This window comes from Leuciscus leuciscus (assembly GCF_965113295.1).
Source record: "Leuciscus leuciscus genome assembly, chromosome: 9".
NCBI classification, from domain to species: domain Eukaryota; kingdom Metazoa; phylum Chordata; class Actinopteri; order Cypriniformes; family Leuciscidae; genus Leuciscus; species Leuciscus leuciscus.
The window spans coordinates 38247474-38269938 of NC_138733.1; the positions used below are offsets into that span (position 1 = coordinate 38247474).

A 22465-nucleotide genomic window follows, 5' to 3' on the forward strand; every position below is an offset into this window, starting at 1 on the left:
AAAATGAGTCGGTACTCAATACTACCGGTACTGCAGAAAGAAATATCATTACATTTACATTTTTAAAATGTCATCATTGACGGTTCTTTTGACAACACTATAATTATAATAATAATAATAAACAGCAAAAAATAATGACCTAGTTCTGGCATGAAACTCTAGATGGCGCAGGCTGATAGGTCTTTAACTCATTTGGTAGCGATCACATCATTATCTACATGGCACAGCTAATTGGTTGCTATTGCATCAACGTCCAATGAGCTGCGGCTCAACATTCAAACAAATACTGGTGTGTCGCTGTTATCAGTATGCAGCACGCTTTCAGAAACCCTCCTCCTTCCCCAACTCCACCTGTATCTAATGTATGTTACATTGTATGTTACATGCTCACAGCAATGTCTGTGAATGTATTGGCAGTAGCGAGTCTCTGAAGTGCTTGCTCTGGAGCAGCAGCAGTGTAGCAGATCAAATCCGCCAAGACCAAATACATTAACATTGCCATATCCATTACCATGCCAATCTCTATTACCGTACCAATCTCCCGAGAGTTATCATGGCAGAATTAATGCTTCACTTTGTGCCTTCAGACTCTCCTTACCCTTGCAATAAACAGTTGTTCCATCAAATACTACAGTTCATCTGTGTTACAAGCGTACTAATGAGAATAACTATATTTGGTTTGTCGTTTTTGAGCTTTATTTTCTTGACTATGCTACGGCTTTATAATCCGTGATTTTACAGAGTAAAAGATGGGAGATACAACAGATGTTTTAGAAAAGAGGTGTACAGCCTTGTGTTTTTCTTAACACTGTGTGTGTCAGGTTGGAGATGTCACATTTCTGTAGAAACTCGGTGGACAGATGTCTATATTATTCAGTAATGTGATGAAGCTGATTACCTTGTTAACTCCAGTGTCTAAGTGCATGGGTGCCGTTTGCAAATGAAGTGCTTGTTTCTCCCTCCTTCTCAATTCCTCTTTGATACTGTTTTTATTCGGTGCCAGCACCATCTTTTTACATGCTGCCATGACAGATGCCATGGCATTGTCCAATTGCAGTCTTGGCAGCAAGAATATCTCCATGAGCCGTTTCAATACCTCCTGCCCTGCTCATTGTGCTCTAACCAACTGAGCTCTGCCTCAGAAGAAGAAAAAAAATAATGCAAGTTTGAAAACAAATTGTCATTCCATGCAGAAACTTATTGATTTCATTGTGATTATTTAAATAAAATTGAGTGAGGATGTAAAGAGAGTACTGGATTTCCACCCACTGTCTTTCTCCTGCTATACATTATCTTCTTCCTTTCAACCAGAAATCTTTATTTTATTCAAAATTGTGGCTTTGAAAATAAATGTGTTTTCGTTGAGAATGGTCTGAGGCACAAAGTGAAAGTGTAATCTATCAGTTCCTTTTGTGACTGTATTCAAATCCCAAATAATTATTTGATCAGTTTTATATTCTCCTAAAGATAGTTCTTAACAAGCGGAAAATTTGTTATCTTCATTGAAAAAAAGAAAATATCAAATGTTGAAGGATTTTCCAACAATTTCTATATTTTGCACCATCTTGTATTGTAAGTTGTTTTAAAGGAGAACTTGGTAACTTTTTTAACTTAATAAAACTGTCTAGAAATCATTTGGATGGTTCAACAACCTGTTCTGGTGATATTGGTGACTTTCCCAGCTCCCCCCAGCGTTCCCAGGCGGAAAACCAACCTTGCAACTTGGGGACTACCGTCCCGGCAAGATAGAAATTGGAAGTCTCGTGAGAAGCGAGAACTAGAACGAGAACGAGCGCGAAACACGAATTGCTTTACGGCAATTCGACATAAACACACACGCATGTATGATGTATTACCAGATTACCCACCTCGGTAGACATAGCTCCACGCGATACAGTTGGCTTGCTCCGATCAAAACAAACGCACATGAGAAGCGGTAGAGAGGGGGAGGAGGCCGCCGCAAGTGAGTTTTTACGACCTTGTTGTGAAATATACGCCCCCCCACAGCTGTAGGGGGAGCTCGTGGGGAAAACATGCGACAACAAAAGGGAAAATCAGCGAAGAAGTGACTAGAGTTCGCTAGAGTTGCCGAGTTCTGCTTTAATATGATACTAATTTTGACTCCCATTGCTCAATTCCCTTGTGGTTTGTTGTCACACTATTCAAGTTATACAATGGTATCCCAGTAAAGAATTTGATATGGTATTTTTAGGAAGAGTTTGATCTGGATAACAGGAAATAGTTAAATATCAGTGAAAAATAATTGTAATTGCTAGTCACCCTTATTAGTTATTAGTCACCCATTATTCACACTAATTTAAGGAATATTTATTCCAAAATATGATTTATTCTCTGTCATGTCATTCCAAACATGTATGACTTGGAACACTAACAAATGATGTTCTTAGGAATGTTCATACAGCATAAAAGCTCCAAAAAGAACTAAAAATGGAGTTCTATTTCACTGAAAGTCTTCAGTACAGAAGAAACACTAAAACTACAAATTTTCTCAAAAATTGGGTTGAGTGAAATCAAGTTTCATGGTTGCAACTTCAGTCAGAGCCATTTTCTTCGTTTCAGCGCTGGTGTAGTTAATGCGTTGGCCTTTGTAGGACAGCCTAACGCTCAACTCTCATTCAAACTTACTTACTGTCAAACCTGTTGCCTCACAGTGTGTTTTGTCAAATTGGACGCAAATCATTGAAAGCATCATTTTTTTCTTTTTTTTTTTACTCGACAGCCCCAGTTCCCACAAGATTTTTCTTTATGGAAACGAGCAGTGAGAGCATTCTTTAAAATATTTCCTTTTGTGTTATCTAAAGCCAACAATCACTTACACAGTCACATACCCGTAATCTGAGTCCTGTTGTGTAAAGCTAGTTGAACAAATGTGAGTTTCAGAGTGGGTTTGGAGTTGACCAAACCAAACATATTCAACCCGGTTTCAGCAGGATCACTATGCTCGCTATAAATGTTCTCTGTCACCTTAGGGTTTTATTCAGGGTTTTTGATTAACTCTGGAGTGTGTGACATCTGAAGCGAACATCCAATCACATGAAACATGCAGAGCGTCAGTTTGATTCACTTCTCTGCTGAAGATTAAGAAAATCATTCTACTATAAATAAATACATAAATAAATAAATGAACACATTTAAAAGGCAGGAAGAAACACTACTGCTGCAGTGAAGGTTTGAGAAAGAAAATATCTGACTATATTAATGCTAGTACATCAACGGAATTTATTTAGATAATAAATTAATTAAAGCTTTATTTATATGTATTTATAATTGTATATAATCATAAAGCTTTTATATGTATATATTTGTAATAATTTCAATAACTTTTTTTTGTTGTAAAAATATAATTGCTCGTGTGTGTATGCATCAAGTGTATAATATAAGCAATATATAATCATTTAAAATTAATATAATAAATAAGGCGATGTAATTCAAAATCTCGGCAATTTTCTCAATGCAATGCAGCTCCAGGCGCGACGCGAGTGTATTTTGCTAGTTTCATCCCCGACGCAGTTTTCATTTTCACGTCCTGCGCCACGTTGTTTAAATAGCAAATGCATGTGTGCCCGTCTGCGCGCCCATGGGCCGCTGGTGTGAAAACCAGGTGTGTTCTGGTGCATTATTGGTGCGTTGCTATTTTGAGGCACTGAAATAGACTGAGCCATTGACCAACTGAAACCTGGTCTAAAGTCAATGTTGCAGTATTTTTTATTTATTTAAAGAGCGCGTTAGTAATATGTGCCTATAGGCGGGTCCACAACGCGCGTGTACTTTGTCCCGTAGATGGTCTGTTTGTGAGCTTTAACCTCGCACACCAGCAGATCTATATCATCTCAGGAGAAGCATTCAGTCTTTCCTCTTGCAAATTCTGCCATGTAAATAGCGAATCTGCCATGGCACGAGCACAACTGGCTTTTAAAGGGAATGGGAGATGAGACTCTGATTGGTTTATTGCACGTTACGCCCCAAAACACACCCATTACTCATTAAGAGAATAGGGACAACCCTTTTAGACCATGCGTTTTTTCCCGTCGTTAAACTAGCAAAAGTGGATTCGGACACACCCTAAGTGCACTTGCACCGTGTGCTTTAAACCATCCTTAAAATAGGGCCCCTATACTTAATATTTGGTAGCATAGCCTTTGGTTAAAATAACTGCAATCAAGCACTACCTTTAACATCGGAGAGCTTCTTGCACCTCCGTACAGGCTGTTGTTTCTCCTTCCTCTTGTGCAAACTGCTTCAGTTCTCCCATCTTAGAAGGGTGTCTTCTCATAACTGCTGTCGGATTTGTCTTGAACTATTGTTGGGTGCTATTTGAAGTGTGTTTGGGGTCATTGTCCTGCTGGAAGACCCATGACCTCCGATGACGTCTCTGCTTTCTGACACTGCATCCAGCATTGTGTTACAAAACCACATTGGCATTCACCACGCACATGTTCAAGGCAGCAAAGCCTCCATGTCCGGCTGTAGGGAAGGTTTAGTTTTCTGTGAAAGCTTAATTTAGTTTTAAACTTCTTCACAGCATTATGTACAATGGAAACCGGAACATCAACGTCTCTGTAGATGCTCCTGTAGCCTTGAAGATTACCCAAGCTTGGCTACAGTCTTGTGTCTGACCTCCTCAAGATCATTTTCTGGGTTTCTTTTATTTGTCCACGCTTATTGCGGTACACACAGAGACACAAATCAGAGGAAAAACTCATTTACTCTAATTAAACTGGCTGAATATGTGGTTTTAGACTGCAGGCACTTTCAACTCACCACTGGTCCAAAGTAAACGAGAATCACTTTCAAATTATCTTTAACTACTTCGAGAAGGTGCCAGCAATATTATCTGGTCCTTTTAGCATTTCAATGTGGAATTACCTAAGGTGTAGTAAATGTAGTAAAATGGTTATGATCTCAACAGTTTTATAAAACAAATTGAACAGTGTCAAATTTTTGCTCAAGACTACGTCACTTTACTCAAAACAGATTGAATTTGGGTTTGCAATCTCTAACACAGAATCAAACTTTCTCCAGAGTAGGCATGTAGCGTGAGTTACCAGAGTAATGAAGACCAGCAAAGAACAATCCACTTTCTTGAGACTGATAAACAAGAGTTTGCTCAGACTAAACTCAAACTTACCGGGGTAGCCACAGAAACCGGCTTCATGCAACAGGCCATGACACGTTTTCTTTATCGGATTGCATGATCCAGACTGTTGGCATAGTTCATTATTTAATATGTTAGAGTAACAGTTTAATACTTTCATGTAGGTATTGGTAAGTTCTTTTAATATGTATTAATAATATAACAGGCTCACTGATGCAAGGAAAAGCAACTTATGCAGGAGCCTGAGGGCAGAATATAAAGTTAATGTCAGATAACACTGCAATTATGCACGGGCGTATTAGCCTAGTTTTTACTGTTTGCAAAAAATCGTGTTGTTCAAGCAATGAGTTGTTTTAATAGGCTGATAAAACTCAATATTTATTTATGAAGCACTTTCAAAACTACTAAAGTGTTGTACAGTGAGAGAACAAAATAATTACATAAAACATTGTATAGAAGAAAACTAAAATAAATCAAGTAACCTAAATCATAATTTTCATTATTCAAAGTCAGTAAGACTTGCTCTGTGTACAATGTCCTCTGAAGTCCTATGATTTCTTCAAACAGTATGTGTGATTTTCTGAATGGCAACTGCTCTTCAAGCAAAGTTATTATATGGATTTGTATCATATTGGTTTGGAAAGACACAAGGGTGTGTAAAGAATTATGTAAGTTTTCATTTTTAGATAAAATGTTCCTTTAAAATATACAGTTCGTCCAATAGTTAAAATTTGGTCTTCATTTACTCTGATGATTTTTGAGAGAGAGAGAGAGAGAGAGAGAGATAAAGCAGAGACAGATCCTAACCAGGTACAGACTCAGTGATCACAAATTGGCAATTGAAACAGGAAGACACAAAAAATCATGGCAACCAAAAGAAACCAGAACGTGTGATCACTGTTTGACAGGTGAGGTTGAGACAGAGATGCACTTTCTCCTACAATGTGAAGCGTTCAAAGACACAAGGAACCTTTACTTTAACAAATTTAACTATATAATCCCAAATTTCAAAGACCTGAATGAAATTTCTAAATTAAACTTTCTCCTGGGAGAAGGAGACAGAACTTATTTGGCTGCCCAATATGTACAAACATGCCACAACCTGAGGGGCAGTGAGTGACCGACACACACACACACACACACACACACACACACACACACACACACACACACACACACACACACACACACACACACACACACACACACACACACACACACAAATATATCCAAACATTGTGTTAAGTTTCATAACTTATATAAGTTATTTTTATTTATTTTTTCATATAACTGTTTTATTATGTTTGTATATATTACGTATACATTTTATTTGTATATTTTGTATATGCTTTGGCAACATTGTTTCAAAAACTTTCATGCCAATTTGAGTGAGAGAGAGAGAGAGAGAGAGAGAGAGAGAGAGAGAGAGAGAGAGAGAGAGAGAGAGAGAGAGAGAGAGAGAGAGAGAGAGAGAGAGAGAGAGAGAGAGAGAGAGATGGCCATGGCCATGGCCATGAATTAAGAATTTGTTCCCTTGATTTAGTTCAACTGTGGCCACGATTTAGCAACTTTTAAACAAGAGAACAATTTATTACAACATGTCAGCAATTTAACTAAAACGAGGGAACAAATTAATAAAACATGCACACGAATGAGTTAAATGTATTCTTCAAAATATCTCAGTGGTAACACTTTACAATAATGTCCAATTAGTTGACGACAGTTAATGCATTAACTACAAATGACCAATACAGTTGTTACCATATTTATTTATCTTTGTTAACATTTGTTATTTAAAAATATGTTCATTGTAGCTCGAGCCCATTAAATAATATTAACAGATACAACGTTTGATTTTAATAATGCATTAGTAAATGTTGAAAAGAACATTAACTAAATTAACTAAATACTTTAGGAGTATTTTTCAGTTTACAAATGGAAACTCTTTGTAAAGTGTGACCATCTTTTTTTGTGTTCTAAAAGAGAAAGCCATACATGTTGACAACGGCAAGAGGGTGATTGAACCAAATTGTATTTTTTTTAGGTGAACTATGTATTCATTTTTAAACTCTCATCTGGCTCTTGAACACTTGTCTGCCACGGAAAGAGCATCTCCGACCACATGCTGCCCTCCATTCCTCATGAAAACAGAAGAAAGCTCCAGTCTTGTGTTCGGAGCCGATCGTGGCAGAGTTGTCATCCAACCCTCCAGTCTTTCTTTCACTTCTTTTGTGTCCTATGAAGAGTTTTCCTGGTTTTTAATGGATTTTGAATCTATGCTGTGCTAGGATTATGCTAAGAGCCCAGTTTTGTTATTTATAAATCTCTCTATCCCACCCTCTCTGTTTCTCTCTCTCTGTCTCCCTTTTTAGGGACTTGAGCTCTAAAAGAAGGGCGGTTTTGATCTGATTAAAGACTCACTGGCCAGCCTTTGCTATTATCAACCTACTTATGCTGAAATGTGATGGTGGCAGCCTTACCAGCATACTCGTGAGTGTGTGTGTGTGTGTGTGTGTGTGTGTGTGTGTGACTGCCCCCCCTTTCTGAACAGTTTAACAGAGAAATCAAAAGGGCCAGCAGTGCTATACACTCAGGAACACAATTTCAATTTCAATTCAGTGCCGCTGCTAAGTACGTGATATGGAGATGACAATCAACCTCCTTGTCCTCCATTTTATTGCACAGCCAAGTCTATCACTCTGCCACGCTCTCCTCGGCTCTCCTGTCATTTCCCTGCCACACAGGAAGCCAGAGAGACATTGATGAGTGGATCATATGGATGAAGGATGCATCTCTCCATTATCATCATCTCCTTTAATAAACCCACCATAGTTTTTTTTTAATCAGGCATTGGACAACATATGAGCACTCACTGACACATTTGATGATGCATAATGTGACTTGCTTGATCTTGAACTTTTATTCATATTGCACTCTTTCCCAGTCTGTCTCCTCTTTTTAAATCAGAACCTTAAGGGGTAATTTAAAAAAAATATTATAATGTTTTAAAATTATAATTTTTTTGTTTAAAAAAGTCAGACATCCATAATACATCACCATTTTCTGGACTAAAATGCTCAGTTTTGCAGCTGTTTGCCCTTTGAAAAAACCATGAAATTAAAATACCCAGATTTTTACCACCAACATCTAAATGAAATCCACATTAACAAACTTAAAAAAGCTCTTAATTTACACAAAAGAGAACACATTCATCTATCGCTATTGACAAAAAATTAAATAATTTGACCATAACATATTATTTATTGGTAATTAATTAAATAATTAAGATGGTCACTTCACCAAATTGTTGTTAATTGAACAAAACCTCACAGGTTTCATTATTGTCAATTTCACCAGATTACGAATATATCAATGAAATCAACCAAATGTATAATTAATAACAAATTGAAACTACAAAAAAGTATATCCAACCTTACCCGGATACATATAGTACACTCACGTTAAGCGCTATATATTATATAGCAAATCTCTTCTACTTTATTGTTTAAATATCATTTAAAAGATATGTGAACTATATTATTGCCCAGTGATATATTAAAAGTTGGGTACAAATACATCCTACTTTACCTACAAACATATAGTACACACTCACGTAAAGTACTATATAGCAAATCTTGGCTGCTTGATTGTTTATATTGTTGCAAAAATGTAAACTAAACTACTAAGCCATGAAGATATAAAGATATTTTAAACATTAACATGATATGCTGTAAAGCTGCTTTGAAACAATGTGTATTGTAAAAAGTGCAAAATAAATTTGACTTAACTTGACTTAAAACAGTTCAGATGAAATTATTATGGCAAATGTTGATGTTCAGATGTGAAGTCCAGATTAATAAGAGCATAACCATTCAATAAATGTGTTAAGATGAGATTTACATGGTATTTGGAGTGAATTTTACTGACATATATCTGAAAATCTACATCCATATTATATAACAAAATATCAAATCAAGGCATTTTTATAACATGTCCAAAGTTCATGCAATGAGCAACACTTGTGTTTGCCAGGACACTTTTGTGAACTTTATAAATCGACTAAAAATCACCTTGACTCTATCCGGTTAAAAACTCTATCTGAAAAAACAGCCCAGTTTATAAATACTTTTTTTGGGCCAATGTAGATCACATTTAAAGCTCATAAACAGCTGCGTATCATCTTGACCCCGGGCCACCGCTGATCGAATCGATGCCCTATGCAAAATAGCCGCTTTCCAGGGGTCACCTTCGGTTGAAATGCCCCTGCAGAAATGATATGGTGCCCTCCTTAGGATAGGCCGGAGACTGCGTTGACCTGTCTGTAGACACCTGTAAGACACTGGCAGGGTTAAAGTGGGCCAGAACAAAACCACTGCCTACTAAAGCTGTATATTAAGGCATCTGTGTTGAGCGCTGGGCTAAAAGCTTGACCTCTGCTTTTCACCGACTTTTCAAAATACAGGAATAAGAAGATTGGCTGAATACAGAAATGTTTTGTTTTGGAGGTCTCCTACAACAGGTTTACATGCATCAAAGGTCAAAAAAGGTTTATACATCGCACATCACCACATTTTTCAATGATTCTCAAACGACTCGACAGATGAATCAGTCTCTCTAAATCCCTCCTTTCCGAGAGCTGCTCTGCTCTGATTGGCCAGATGGCCCAGTTTGTTGTGATTGGTCTGCTCTGCTCTGATTGGTCAGATGGCCCAGTCTGTTGTGATTGGTCTGCTCTGCTCTGATTGGTCAGATGGCCCAGTCTGTTGTGATTGGTCTGCTCTGCTATGATTGGTCAAATGGCCCAGTCTGTTGTGATTGGTCTGTTCTGCTATGATTGGTCAGATGGCCCAGTCTGTTGTGATTGGTCTGTTCTGCTATGATTGGTCAGATGGCCCAGTCTGTTGTGATTGGTCTACAGCGCCTGAAAGAAACACTCATTACCATAACTGAACTTCAGCTCCAGAGGCTTCTTAAAGTTCAGCGATTGTACACACTGTAAAGACAGTAATGATGACGTGGATTTTACCATAAAAAATAAATAAAAAAAGACGTCATACTTACAGGTTGTGATTTTGAGGAGCAAGTTGGTCCAAATAAACTGTGAGCCGACCCATCTTTAATGGATAAGGATTTTGTAAATCCAATTTAATCCTCATGTAGTTTTGAAAAACAATTTTCAAAATGTTACTGCTGGTAATTTTAACCACTGACTCTTCACATCCTCATCCTTTGGAAGTGTTTACATAGAGAATTTGCTTTTGCAGCGGAGAAAACAGCGTCTTCTCGACATATACACAGCTACAGCGTTTGGTCGAAGTAAACATTGTTCGCGGGCAGCCAATGAAGACCATAGACCGATGCATTAGGCAAATGTGTTACCCAGTGACATGTAGCAATCACGGAAGTGGGATTCAAATTACTGACGACTCGTTTTGGCGGTTCAGAGTCGATTTTTTCTTTTGAGAGACAATAACTTTATTTATCTTGCGCTTTCGACTTCACAACTGAGCAGATCGTGTACATTCACGGATAGCTGTATTACACACTGCATGATAGGGAATATTCGAAAAAGCACAATAGGGGCACTTTAATTAATTCAGTCATGCCTGTGCAGAAGAAAAGATGATGGACAGTGAGAGAGATGGAGAACAGGGGCTTTCAGACGAAAAGGATAATAACACATGGATACGATGCAGTTGGGAATGAACACACACTCAGAGAGAGACGTCAGTCAGGGCCTCTTGAATTTGACAGATTGGTCAGACGTTTCCTATTTGGCTCTATTGACCTGTAAGCAAATGGCTGGCATTGCATCAAGCTCTGTTAACACTTTGACTTGTTTGTCCTCTTTTACTTAATTAAGTCGAGATAAATAATGACTTCTTTACGGGAAGCCATGCAGAGGGAACTTTTTTTTTCCCCGTCCTTCATGCTGACTACTCGTTCATTGACCGATTTCCTCTTTATTAGCTCTCTTTGTTTTTTTTTGTTTTTTTTTGGTTCTCTCTCTTTTCCTTTTATTTTAGTCGCTTTACAATTTTAAAGGTGAAGTGTAGGAAGTGCACTGCAGTTCCTGTCCAAGTCAAATTTGGAAAATTTGAAAGAATTGGTCACCCAAAATATTTGCCATGTGTAAATTCATAAGTCGAAACCATTGCTGAGTATTTTCTCCTTAAAACTGCAGTGAACCAAAGACAGTCTCAAAAACATGGTTTGAAATCGCTGGTGTTTCTGACGTCACAAACTACCTTGTAACCAATCAGATCAACGTGTGATCGTCAACAAGTGGATCTCTGAGCTGCTGTGAGTGAGTGGAGGCGGGGCTCATCTGCATATTCATAGAACCTCGTATACTAAATGAGGCAAGGGTGTAGAGTTACCATCAAGCTATTTTAAGACATGCATTTTTTTTTATTTTTTTTTTTAAGAAAAAACTTTTATATATGTTATTTTGGTGATCAAAGATTAGTTTTAAGGGATAAAATATTGACTACAGGGTTTGGTTAGGTTTGGTATTATTATATACAACTGACCAGTGCGTATATCTTCCACTGTTGCGCACTAGCCAGTGTTTTGGCTGGAGTAGGTTTATGTTTATTAAGATCATTATAAGCCGATCTGTAGGATTTATAGCTCAAGGTCAACTCAACACTGATCTCGTTTCATCTTCCACCACTGTCCATTTAAACAATATAAAATGCTTCATGACATGCTTCTCTCTCACACAAATTGTAAACCAGCCAAACAACCCCTGACACATTTTCAATATTATTACATTAAACCAAGTTTGATTGATAATGTAATATTGGGCTAAGGCAAAACATCGATCATGGCAAGTATATTAATTATTTAATATTGCACTGTAATTCAGAAATCGATGTGAGCATGTTCAGGGCGTCCGGAGAGAGGGAGGGAATGAGAGGGATGGGAGATCTGTGCTCCCCGCAGAACTGCAGGAAATGGACAACATCTGTAGAGGAAAAAAAAACTGATGAAGATTAAAAAAAAAATTTAAGGTGAAAGTGAAGATGTACCAGTTCAATAAAAATGTATATTCATTTGCCAATAATGTCTTCCTGTGTCTGCACTCAGCAGTGTTGTGATTCGGTTTGAAGGTTATAATTTAATTGGGATGTGTTTTTTTTTTTTTTTCAGCACAGACGTTTGCCACGGAGAGAGACAGATACAATTACAAGAATACAGTCATTTAGCCATAGACGGGGGAAGCTGCTAAATGACAAAAAAAAATTAGAGATGGGGGGAGGGTGCTAAGATAATAAGCACTTGTGAAATTGGATGAGTGATTATAAAAAGAAAACAAAATTAGTGTAATGAGGGGAAAGGAAAGGGAGTGTCAAGAGGAAAAGAAGTGATATTGTCTCTTTTTTGAGTAATTGTTTCTGCTAATTGTTCTTATTAAAGGGTTACAGCTTTCTGTCACCACGGTAACTTGTTTTTAGCCAGTGCCCCTAACCCCTGACTCGTGTGTCTCAACAATGACCTGTTTGTGTTTTACATGATGATGTTTGTTAGCTTGCGCTGGCCTTTCTGTGCTCATCAGGAATAGACAGCATCTCTGTAGAAGGAGAGATGGATGGAGAGATGTGCTTGGACATCAGAGGGAAGAGGGGGAAGAGTGGATATCACATGGGGTTTTGTGTCCCTGATCACTGGAGCCATTTCTGGGCTGCCATAGGCTTGTTAACGTCATGTTTACAAACCACACACACACACACACACACACACACACACACACACACACACACACACACACACACACAGTATGTAGAGGCTGTCCTTTTCTGGCCAGTTTTCCATTTTCAAGTAATAATTATAATTAAAAAAAGTACTATTGCATGCTTATTTTACTCTCATTAGAAAAGAAAAAAAAGAAAGAAAAAAAGAAAAACAGTATTTTGGGTTAGACTTTATTTTATGGTGTCATTGTTACAGTGCACTTATAAAAACACCCCATGCCTCTTAATACTCGATGTTTGGGGTCTCTGCAATTTCCAGTCTCAGTCTGTTGATACTCAGCAGAGAAATAATGAAGAAAAAGAGGCACAATAAACACAATGGACCCTTTTCATGGACTGTGACGATACGTTTCCGCAAATCTAGTAAAGTTTTTCATATTTTCACTTTTAATACACATTTATGATGCTATACGGTATATTATGTTATTTAACTTTTTCATATGGCAAAAATGCTGCTGCAAGGCTGTTTCTAATATAACAGCTGAGGGAGTGACGGCAAATTTGACATCTTTCTCTCTTCTGGCCAACGTAATCAACCTCTCTAAATATTTTCCCTCTTTTGTAAAGTCGCGGAAACTCTTTCACAGATTTTTTTTCTTATGCTTTCGGAGCAAATCGAAATTTGAAAATTATATTTGCTGTCGTCTCCCGTTCACCGCTATATAAGTTTATGACGACATTAAGTTTTTGCTCACCAAGGCTGATAAAAATGGTAATATTATAAAAATATATATATATATAAATGGTTAATATTTTGATATTTATTTTAAATGTAATTTGTTCATGTAATCTCAAAGCTGAATTTTCAGCATCATTACTCCAGTGTTCAGTGTCACATGATCCTTCAGAAATCATTCTAATAATGCTCATTTATTATTATTATCAATGTTGAAAACGGTTATGCTGCTTAATATTTTTATTTTCTGGATTATTTAATTAGATCGTTTAAAAAAACATTTGAAATTAAGTCTATTTAACTTTTGAACAGTAGTGTACATTCAAATCCCACCAGAAATTTTCAATGGGGTTCAAGTCAGGTGACGATGATGGCCACTGTAGAATCTTCCAGGACTTCTTCTGCTACCAAGCCTTGGTGGAATTTGAGAATTGCTTGGGATCATTGTCCAGTTGGAAGGTCCAATGACGCCGAAGCTTCAGCTTCCTCACTGACGGCATGATGTTTTCTCCAAGGATTTCTTGATACTTCAATAAATCCATCTTGCCTTCCACACGCTGCAGGTTTCCAGTGCCAGAGGATGCAAAGCAGCCACAGAGCATCATCGAGCACCAACATGCTTAACTTTAGACAGTGTTCTAGTGATCCAGAGGGCCGAAAAGTTCCATCGCTTCACAGAACATTATCCCAAATTTGCTGTGGCTTATTTATATGATTTTGAGCAAATTGGAGCCAACTTTTCTTGTGCTTTTGGGTCAGTAGTTGTGTACGTCTTGGAGTTCTGGCATGCGTTTATTACGCCACTGTGCAGCTTAAATCTCAGTTCATGTTCAGGGGCGGCAGTGGCTCAGTGGTTCATGTAGATTGTCTACAAACCGGAAGGTTGGTGGTTCAATCCCCGGTTCCACCTGACCAAGTGTCGAGGTGTCCTTGAGCAAGACACCTAACCCCAGCTGCTCCCGACGAGCTGGATCGCCTTGCATGGCTGACACCGCCGTCGGTGTATGAATGAGTGAGTGAATGGGTGAATGTGAGGCAATATTGTAAAGCGCTTTGGTGGCCATTGGGTCTGTGAAAGCGCTATATAAATGCAGTCCATTTACCATTTACCATGTTGCCACCAAGTCTTGCTGCAAACCATTCTTTTGACTTTGCCATATTTCTAACATGAAGTCAAACGTGACACTTAATAAAACTAGCCATTTTAGATATTTCATGTGTTCTGGCTCAAGCACTCCTGGTGCAACTAATGAAGCCCTTGATTAGTTGCATCAAGTGTGCTTGAGACAACACCTTTTTGCAGATTTGTGCAGTTGTGAGGGATTCTATTCAAGGGGGTTGAATAATTTTGAAACGGCAGAAGTCATTAAAAGTTATATTTTTAGTCAAATTTGGGGAAACCACTTGAAACATTTGTTGTGTTGAGCTATTTCAATTAGTTTTGTTTGATTTGTTCATTGCAAACAGCTGAAAGTCTGTACATTTTTGCCAATAAACTTGATTTGCAATGGGGTTGAATAATTTCGATTGCAACTGTATATAAAACAATTTTTTTGTAAATATTATGGGCTAGTTCAAGTCAGTAAATTGTATGGTGTTACTGTTGTCAAAGCATAAACAAACATGATGGACAATTAAACTGCAGTCGCTGATAATGTACAGTAAAGCAGAGTTTTAGCACACAGAAGACTAAATAGGATATGTCCAGTATTTTCTCTCAGCTTTTGAGACATGAGAACATTTGAGTTCATTGAAAATAACTGACTGTTTAGTCCTTCCATTGTAAAGGCATATTAATACCAAAAACATGCATAAAAAAATAAAATAAATAAACTTTTCTCTTTAAACTCCTTTCTATCAACTCAAATACCATATTGAATATTTGTCCTTTTTTGTAAGGTAAACAGAGTCCGCAACACACTCTCTGCATGATTCCTGCAAATTATTACTGTTCCATACTTTGAGCATGTGAATGAATTGAGACGCAATGAATGGTTATTTAATGTAAACACACACCCACACAGCATCTGTGAGCATCATTATTCCCATGAAGACCCAGCTGTCTTTAACCGCTGTAATTTTTTTTTATTTCCACTCTAACTCTTTTCACTTGTATTGTGTCATATTTTAAAAGAAGTATAAGAGCTCTTTTGAAATCTCTTTCCCTCATGGAACTGGGTAAAAACAGTACACCTTTAAAAACAACGATTATGGGCGAACCGTAAGAGGTGGAGGAGTGAGTGGGAGCACAGGGTGATGAGACGCTTGGTGTCTTTGCGTTATTTACAGTGAAACAAATTTGTTCTTCTGTTGCAGGGAAACTGGAAACATCAAAGCTGGATTAGAACATCTGGTAAGTTGTGCTTCTTTCCCCCTTCAGTGTTTCCTGAAACGTTGATATCTGCATCCAAAATGAATGTTCAGCAATTGCCTTGAAATACCGGAGAGGTCTTTCTCCGACTCCCACACGAATGCCTGGGTTTTCATTACTTCTACTCTTTCATTTGACCCCCATTTTTTACATTTCCTCTTTAATTTTTGCTTTTGTCTTTTTACTAGAAGGTGTTGCATGTTAGTTCCCCACCTGAATTGAGTCAGTTGGGCAATTCAGAAAAAGTAAACACAAATTCACCAGTAGAGTGTGCATCCTTTGATTTGTATCCTCAAGCTGTTGAATTTTCAGTTGAATGTACAGTTCAGTCTGGAACAGTTCACACACTCATGTCAAGCACACATTACGTCTGAACACATCTGGAGAGATCACAGTGCCTTCCCACTTCTACCGTCCTGCCTCCCTCTCTCTGGATGTAGGGCGTGCTGTTGGCCCTTAAAATGAGCCCTGGGGAGGGTTTAAAAATGTAACGTCCAACATTTCCTGGGTTTTCTGCAGCCTTTCTAGTACAGGGTCAGAGTGCCATGCACTGGAGTTAAAGGGATGCTTTTCTCCTCCTGGGTGGAATTGAGTTTCCATTTCTATTTTTTTTTTCTAAGGGATGAATAATGGAGAGAGGTCACAGCGGGGTCCTGACTCTCTGAATGTACACTCACCTCCCTGAGCTCCACACCCTGAATATTAAACGCACGCCTGGCCCTTTAAGGGTCACTCTACACACCTGACCTTACTCCTTATCAATTATCATGCTTATATTCTAAAATCAAATCTTTATCACATATTCCCGCTCATTCCTTCTCAAGATGTCTCACTGTTGGTCCTGTTCCTAAGCACAGGCATAAGTGTTTGTATGGGACATCATCAGTGTCATGTGGTGCATGGGGCGGCTAGTGTAGCCTGACCTATAATTTTGTGGACGACCATAGATACTGTGTCCTCTTCACTATTAAAGGTGCAGTTAGCGATTTCTGAGAAATTATGTTGAAAGTCGATCGGACAACACAATAAACTTGTAGCCAATCAGCAGTAAGGAGCGTGTCCACTCATGATGGGGGAGGAGAGAGAGAGTGAGCCAATCAGCAGTAGGAGGCGTGTACATTCATGATGGGGGAGGAGAGTGAGCCAATCAGCAGTAGGAGGCATGTCCACTCATGATGGGGGAGGAGAGTGAGCCAATCAGCAGTAGGAGGCGTGTCCACTCATGATGGGGGAGGAGAGAGAATGAGCAAGAGGGAGTTTTGAAGAAAGACTGTAGAAAGAGAGATGGCTGAGAGACATTACAAAAGCTCAGAGGAATATCACTGGAAAAAGAAGGGTATGATCAGGAAAGAGCTTTAGGACCCACGCTAATATTAGAAAAGCTTTCTAGTGCTGAAGAGACCTAAGCGGGAAAACGCGAGGTTGCTTTGATTCTGCTTCATACGTGAGTAACACTGGTTTTGAGTGTCATTGTTTGTCTGGAGCTGCTGTGCTGTTGGTAGATGTGTTTTTCATTGGCCAGTGATTACCCATGATTTGGATAGACAAAAAAGAAACAGAAAAGATAGAAAAAAAAAGATATTTACCGTCACTAGTACTGTGCCCAAATCTGAAATGCTAATTAACTTAAACCATGTCACAGTAAGGTTAAAATTCAAATATTCATAATGTGAATTGATAACAGAGTACATTCTGCTATTTTTGGTGTATCTTGTTATCAATCACATTATAATTGCAAAATAATATTAATAATCCACAACATTTCTCCTTCAAAACATGTTTTGTGCCTGCTGTTAAAATAGTCAGTGTTTAAGCTGGTGGTATATCTTTGTTCCACACAACATAATTCACAGTCAATATTTTATTAAATTATTAGGTTACGATTTATTTTAAGGTGCCCTTGTTACAGCACCCTTGTTATGTCCTCATTATATAATCAGGGTTAGGGTTAGTTGCTTGTAATTATGCATAATTTACTGTTATTACTACAGTAAGTACATAATAAAAATAATGTTTTATTTATGTAGCGCCTTTCAAGAACCCTAGGACACTTTACATAATATTGACATGACACCAATAATTAAAATGTACAGTCAGGGAACAACAAAGTGAACATGCAGTCAGACGGTGATCATAGAACATTCAAGACCATAACCGAAGTAAGTATGGACCTGACAATGAAAGTAAACAATCAGTTAACAAAACGTATTGTAAATAAATTAGTTCTGTCTTAAATTGCCTCTGTTAAGCTATTTTAAAGTCTCCTAATGTTGTTTTGGAGTCTCCTACAACAGGTCTACATGCATCAAAGGTCAAAAAACTGTTTTATTTTCTCAATATATACATCGCACATCACCACATTTTTCAATGATTCTCAAACGACTCGATGGATGAATCAGTCTCTCTAAATCCCTCCTTTCCGAGAGCTGCTCTGCTCTGATTGGCCAGATGACCCAGTCTGTTGTGATTGGTCTCACAGCACCTGTCTGAAGTTAAACTCCCATTACCATAACTGAACTTCAGCTCAGGAGGCTTCCTCAGTCCTCAGTGATTGTTCACACTGTAAAGACATTAAAGATTAAATTGATTTTACCATTTCAATGCGATCGCGAGTCCGATGACGAAACATTGGAAGAACTAGTTATTCAACCCGAACCTTCATTGCAAGGACGACTCGAGCAGTACGTTTCTCAGTTATACACTACTCAGTTTGAGGAACATTATGAGATGTTTCAACGGTAATTCCTCACCATCAGCATTAACAAGAGTATGTCCATCAATAAACCCATGTGTATATTTTTAATTGATTGCGGTGCACATGTGGAAACTGTATCAATAACAACTTATTTGTTAGCCGAGCACTAACATGAATGACTGATGTAACATTAAAGTTTGCAAAACAAATCTTGCTCCATCCTTTATCTTTCTTTAAAGTAGTGAGAACGACAGACAATCTGCACTAATAGACACAGTTTTAGGTAATAGTGACACACAGCTAGCCTGGTTAAAACCAGACCATTCTCAGTAGTAACTGAGTTATGGTCTGGCAAAGCTTCATTAATAACTCATTTCCAAAGGGGCGTCACCAACGGACGTCGCTCAAATGCCTCTGGGCACAAGTGGATAGACCTAAAACCAATCAGAGCGGTCGTCATCGTGTAAAGCCATATGCTGCGTCCCAATTCGCCTATGTTACACTACGCCATAAAAGTATGTACTCTTTTTGTGAAGAAAAGGTATTTACTTTTGAATGTGTAGCAAAAAAGTAGGCAAGCTTTGGGACTTCGTCATCTTTATCGGACGGATCTGTCGCGTGCATCCTGTCACTTTTTCCTACCGTTTCAGAGAGAAATGTAGTAGCACGTTCATCTGCCAGTGGGTCTTTCATGGAGACTGTCCTCATGTGTTTGCAATTTGAATATAATAATGCATTTAAAAGTTGAACGGACGTCGCTCAAATGCCTCTGCGCTAAAACCAATCAGAGCGATCGTCATCGTGTAAAGCCCGCCCCAACGTTTCTGATTGGTGCCGCGATTTCGACGGATTAGAAATGGCCTTGAATGAGCTCTTTGCCAGACTACTTGCAGAGCAAATCTAAATTTGCCGGAAGTTGTCTGGGTTTTCCCAGGCTAACACAAATAATAAGCTTCTTCTGATAAGCAGAAGTATTTCAGTAAGACAGTAATAATGTGAGTTAGCCGGTTAGCCGGAGACCTACACACAATATAATACATAAAACTACGTATTTTGAACACCCGGTAGAAAATATACTTTATTCATCAATAATTATTCATACTTACAGGTTGTAATTCTTGGGAGAATGTTGGTGAGAATTACTTTTAGTGACGTAGAACCATAAAGCAGTGGGATTCAAATTACAGACGACTTGTATAACTTTATTTATCGTTTGACTTCACAACTTTGCAGACCGTTTACATTCACAAACAGCTATATTACACACTGCATGAATATAAAAAAAAAAACATAATAGGGGCACTTTAAAGGTCTGGAGTAAAGAGAAAGAAAAACTGAAACTTAAAATTAGAAACTGAAATGCTGAAAGCTCTTCCACCAACAGTTGATAGTTTGAGCTTGGTTAGTTAAAGCAAATTCTCAGAACTTGATCTAAGTGTACGGGCAAGAACATGAGGATGTAATAATTCTGTAAGATATGAAGACATGTAACAAGGATGCTTTAAAACAATTACCAAATATTATTGCCATTGTTATCATTTTAGTTTTTGAATTACACACTATAGAGTCATATCTTTCAAAATAACATGACTTGGTTCAGTATCCTGTTAATGACCAATGGCACTATTTCCAGAGAATGAACCATTTTTACAGATTTTTGACTGTGCGTCACAGGTTAATGTGTAATTAACTTGTCTTCATTTGGGGAGACCGATGGACAGATGTAGAGGGAACAGAGGATGAAAGGAAAGATTGTGCCGGACTGATTTGACAGAGGAGAGAGTGAAAGGGGAGGAGAGTTTATGAGCGCATCCATTGATCTACAGCTGTATAAGAGACACAGTGAATTATTGAAAAGAAGATTACATGCATAACCCTCTTGAATAAATATGTCTGTTTGAAAAGGGTCTCTGTACAATGTGCCAAGCCTAGAGAGTAGAGGCACTATCAAAGTTCATTTCTGAGACTTCAACTTTTTTCAGTTCTTTCAACAATAGGTTTAAATGACAATTAAAAAGCCTTTGTACTCTCACAAACGCACAATACATATAAAAGTTATCTTTTTATTGTTTATTATTTTAAACTGCATTTCCATTAAATGTTTTTTGTTGTTATTTTTGTGAGGAAAGATTTAGCACTGAATGTTTACTGATAAAGCTGTTAGAAATGCTAAATTTGTTGATACAATCTTTTTTTTTTATCGTTAGCAAAAAAATGTCTCGATACTTTTCATTGAGAAAATATGCTTTAATGCAGCTCCTGTAGTTTTGGCGGGGACACTTAAGCTAAAAAGTAGATTCGGGTTAATTGACATACACTAGGGTATGTGTACAGTGTGTGTGATATGAATTTCGTTATCATCACAGTATGTGTGTATGCCTTAATGTATTCTTTTAGGCTTTACAAAATTAAATTACAGTTTTGTTCCCATCAAAGCACTGATAAATCCAATTGGACTCCAAAACCAGTGTAATGGCCTGGATGAATCAATATTCTGAAAATTGTTTACTGTATCATTATTTTGTTTTATGGTACCATCATGAACTGTATTTTGCTTATTACAGTTGAATGAGCCGAGTCATTTTGGGGCAGTCTTTGTCAAACCGCAAGTGTCTTTGACAAAATTTTAAAGAGCTGATTAAAGATTGATGGTATTTGCAAGATTTTCACTGTACCCATCATTTGTATGACCACTTAAATATTAAATTACATTTTGTTGACCCATGGGTTTCGTCAGATAAATGAAGTTGCGTGCAGTCCTGTCAGATGTCCAACTGATCCATTTTATTTCCTAATATAATAATTTGTGTTTACAAAAGTTCTGTGTATTTAATAAATAAAAAAAAACAAAAAATGCTAGCTTTAAAATTAGCCTCAACAAAATACAGGCGTTTAAAATGGCATCTGCACTGAATTTGAGACGTGTATACAGTGTTAGTAGACATATTAAAGAAAATGGAGAAATTTTGAAATTAAAATGTAAGTTATTAGTTAAACAGTGCTAGTTGTGTTTTGTAAAGCATGCATATGCGTGAGTCTACCAGTGTTCAGTTGTAGGTTTCCTGAAAAATTTGAATATGTGAATATTGTCCCTGAGAATTTATTGTTGCCTCTATAAAAGCTTGTGGATTGCATCCTGCTCGTCAGACACCAGGTGCCGCAATATTTTATTAAGATTTGTGCCGAAGTATACACCTCCCCTAAAGCCATACGCATTTACCCAGTAAACATGAGCCATAAACAGCCCCACATTTACAAGCTTCAGATCTACCAATGTTAAAAGATGGCAAACTTTACAAAGTCTAGATGGAGGCAACTTGGTAAAACTTTCCGTAGCTGCTTCTAATCTTGTGTTGCTTACCATTAGCTCCAAAAATACCAGTTACTGAAACTTATCTATATTCATACAACACATTCAAGAACACTGTTGTGTTCAGATGGCAGATTTCATTTAACCTGGTTTCTTTGTGGGACTTTTAATGGTTGTGCTTATTAGCTTTGTGTGGGAAAATTAAGGCTGTTTATTTGTTTTTCTGGTTTTTATTGCTCAATTGTTCCTCTATCTCTCTTCTAGCATTTTTTCTGTCGCAGAGAGGCCTGAATCTAGCTAGACGGCTAAATAATCACAGTAAAGAAGTGACTCTTCATGACTTTTCTGCATTCATTGACGTATCCACCGTGCCTCCCTCCGTTTACTGTGATGGTTGGTAGTGTGTGCCGTATTGGCTCATTTCTAACCAGTCTTAACTTCCTTAATCTCATGTCCATCCGCTTTAAAAAACGAAGAAATTATATTTTAAAATGATTTCCCCCATGGGTTTTCGCCTTTGAGGCCTTGTTTATATTTAAT

At 37.7% G+C, this 22465-nt stretch overlaps 1 protein-coding gene across 1 annotated transcript in view; it reads left to right on the plus strand.

The window, feature by feature from the left end:
- Window positions 1–22465, plus strand: part of rsrc1 (arginine/serine-rich coiled-coil 1) — a 143203-nt gene that overhangs the window by 62981 nt on the left and 57757 nt on the right. The window contains exon 5 of the mRNA XM_082180712.1: window positions 15866–15902. Within this exon, the coding sequence (XP_082036838.1) occupies window positions 15866–15902 (37 nt within the window). The remainder of the gene's footprint in view (window positions 1–15865; window positions 15903–22465) is intronic.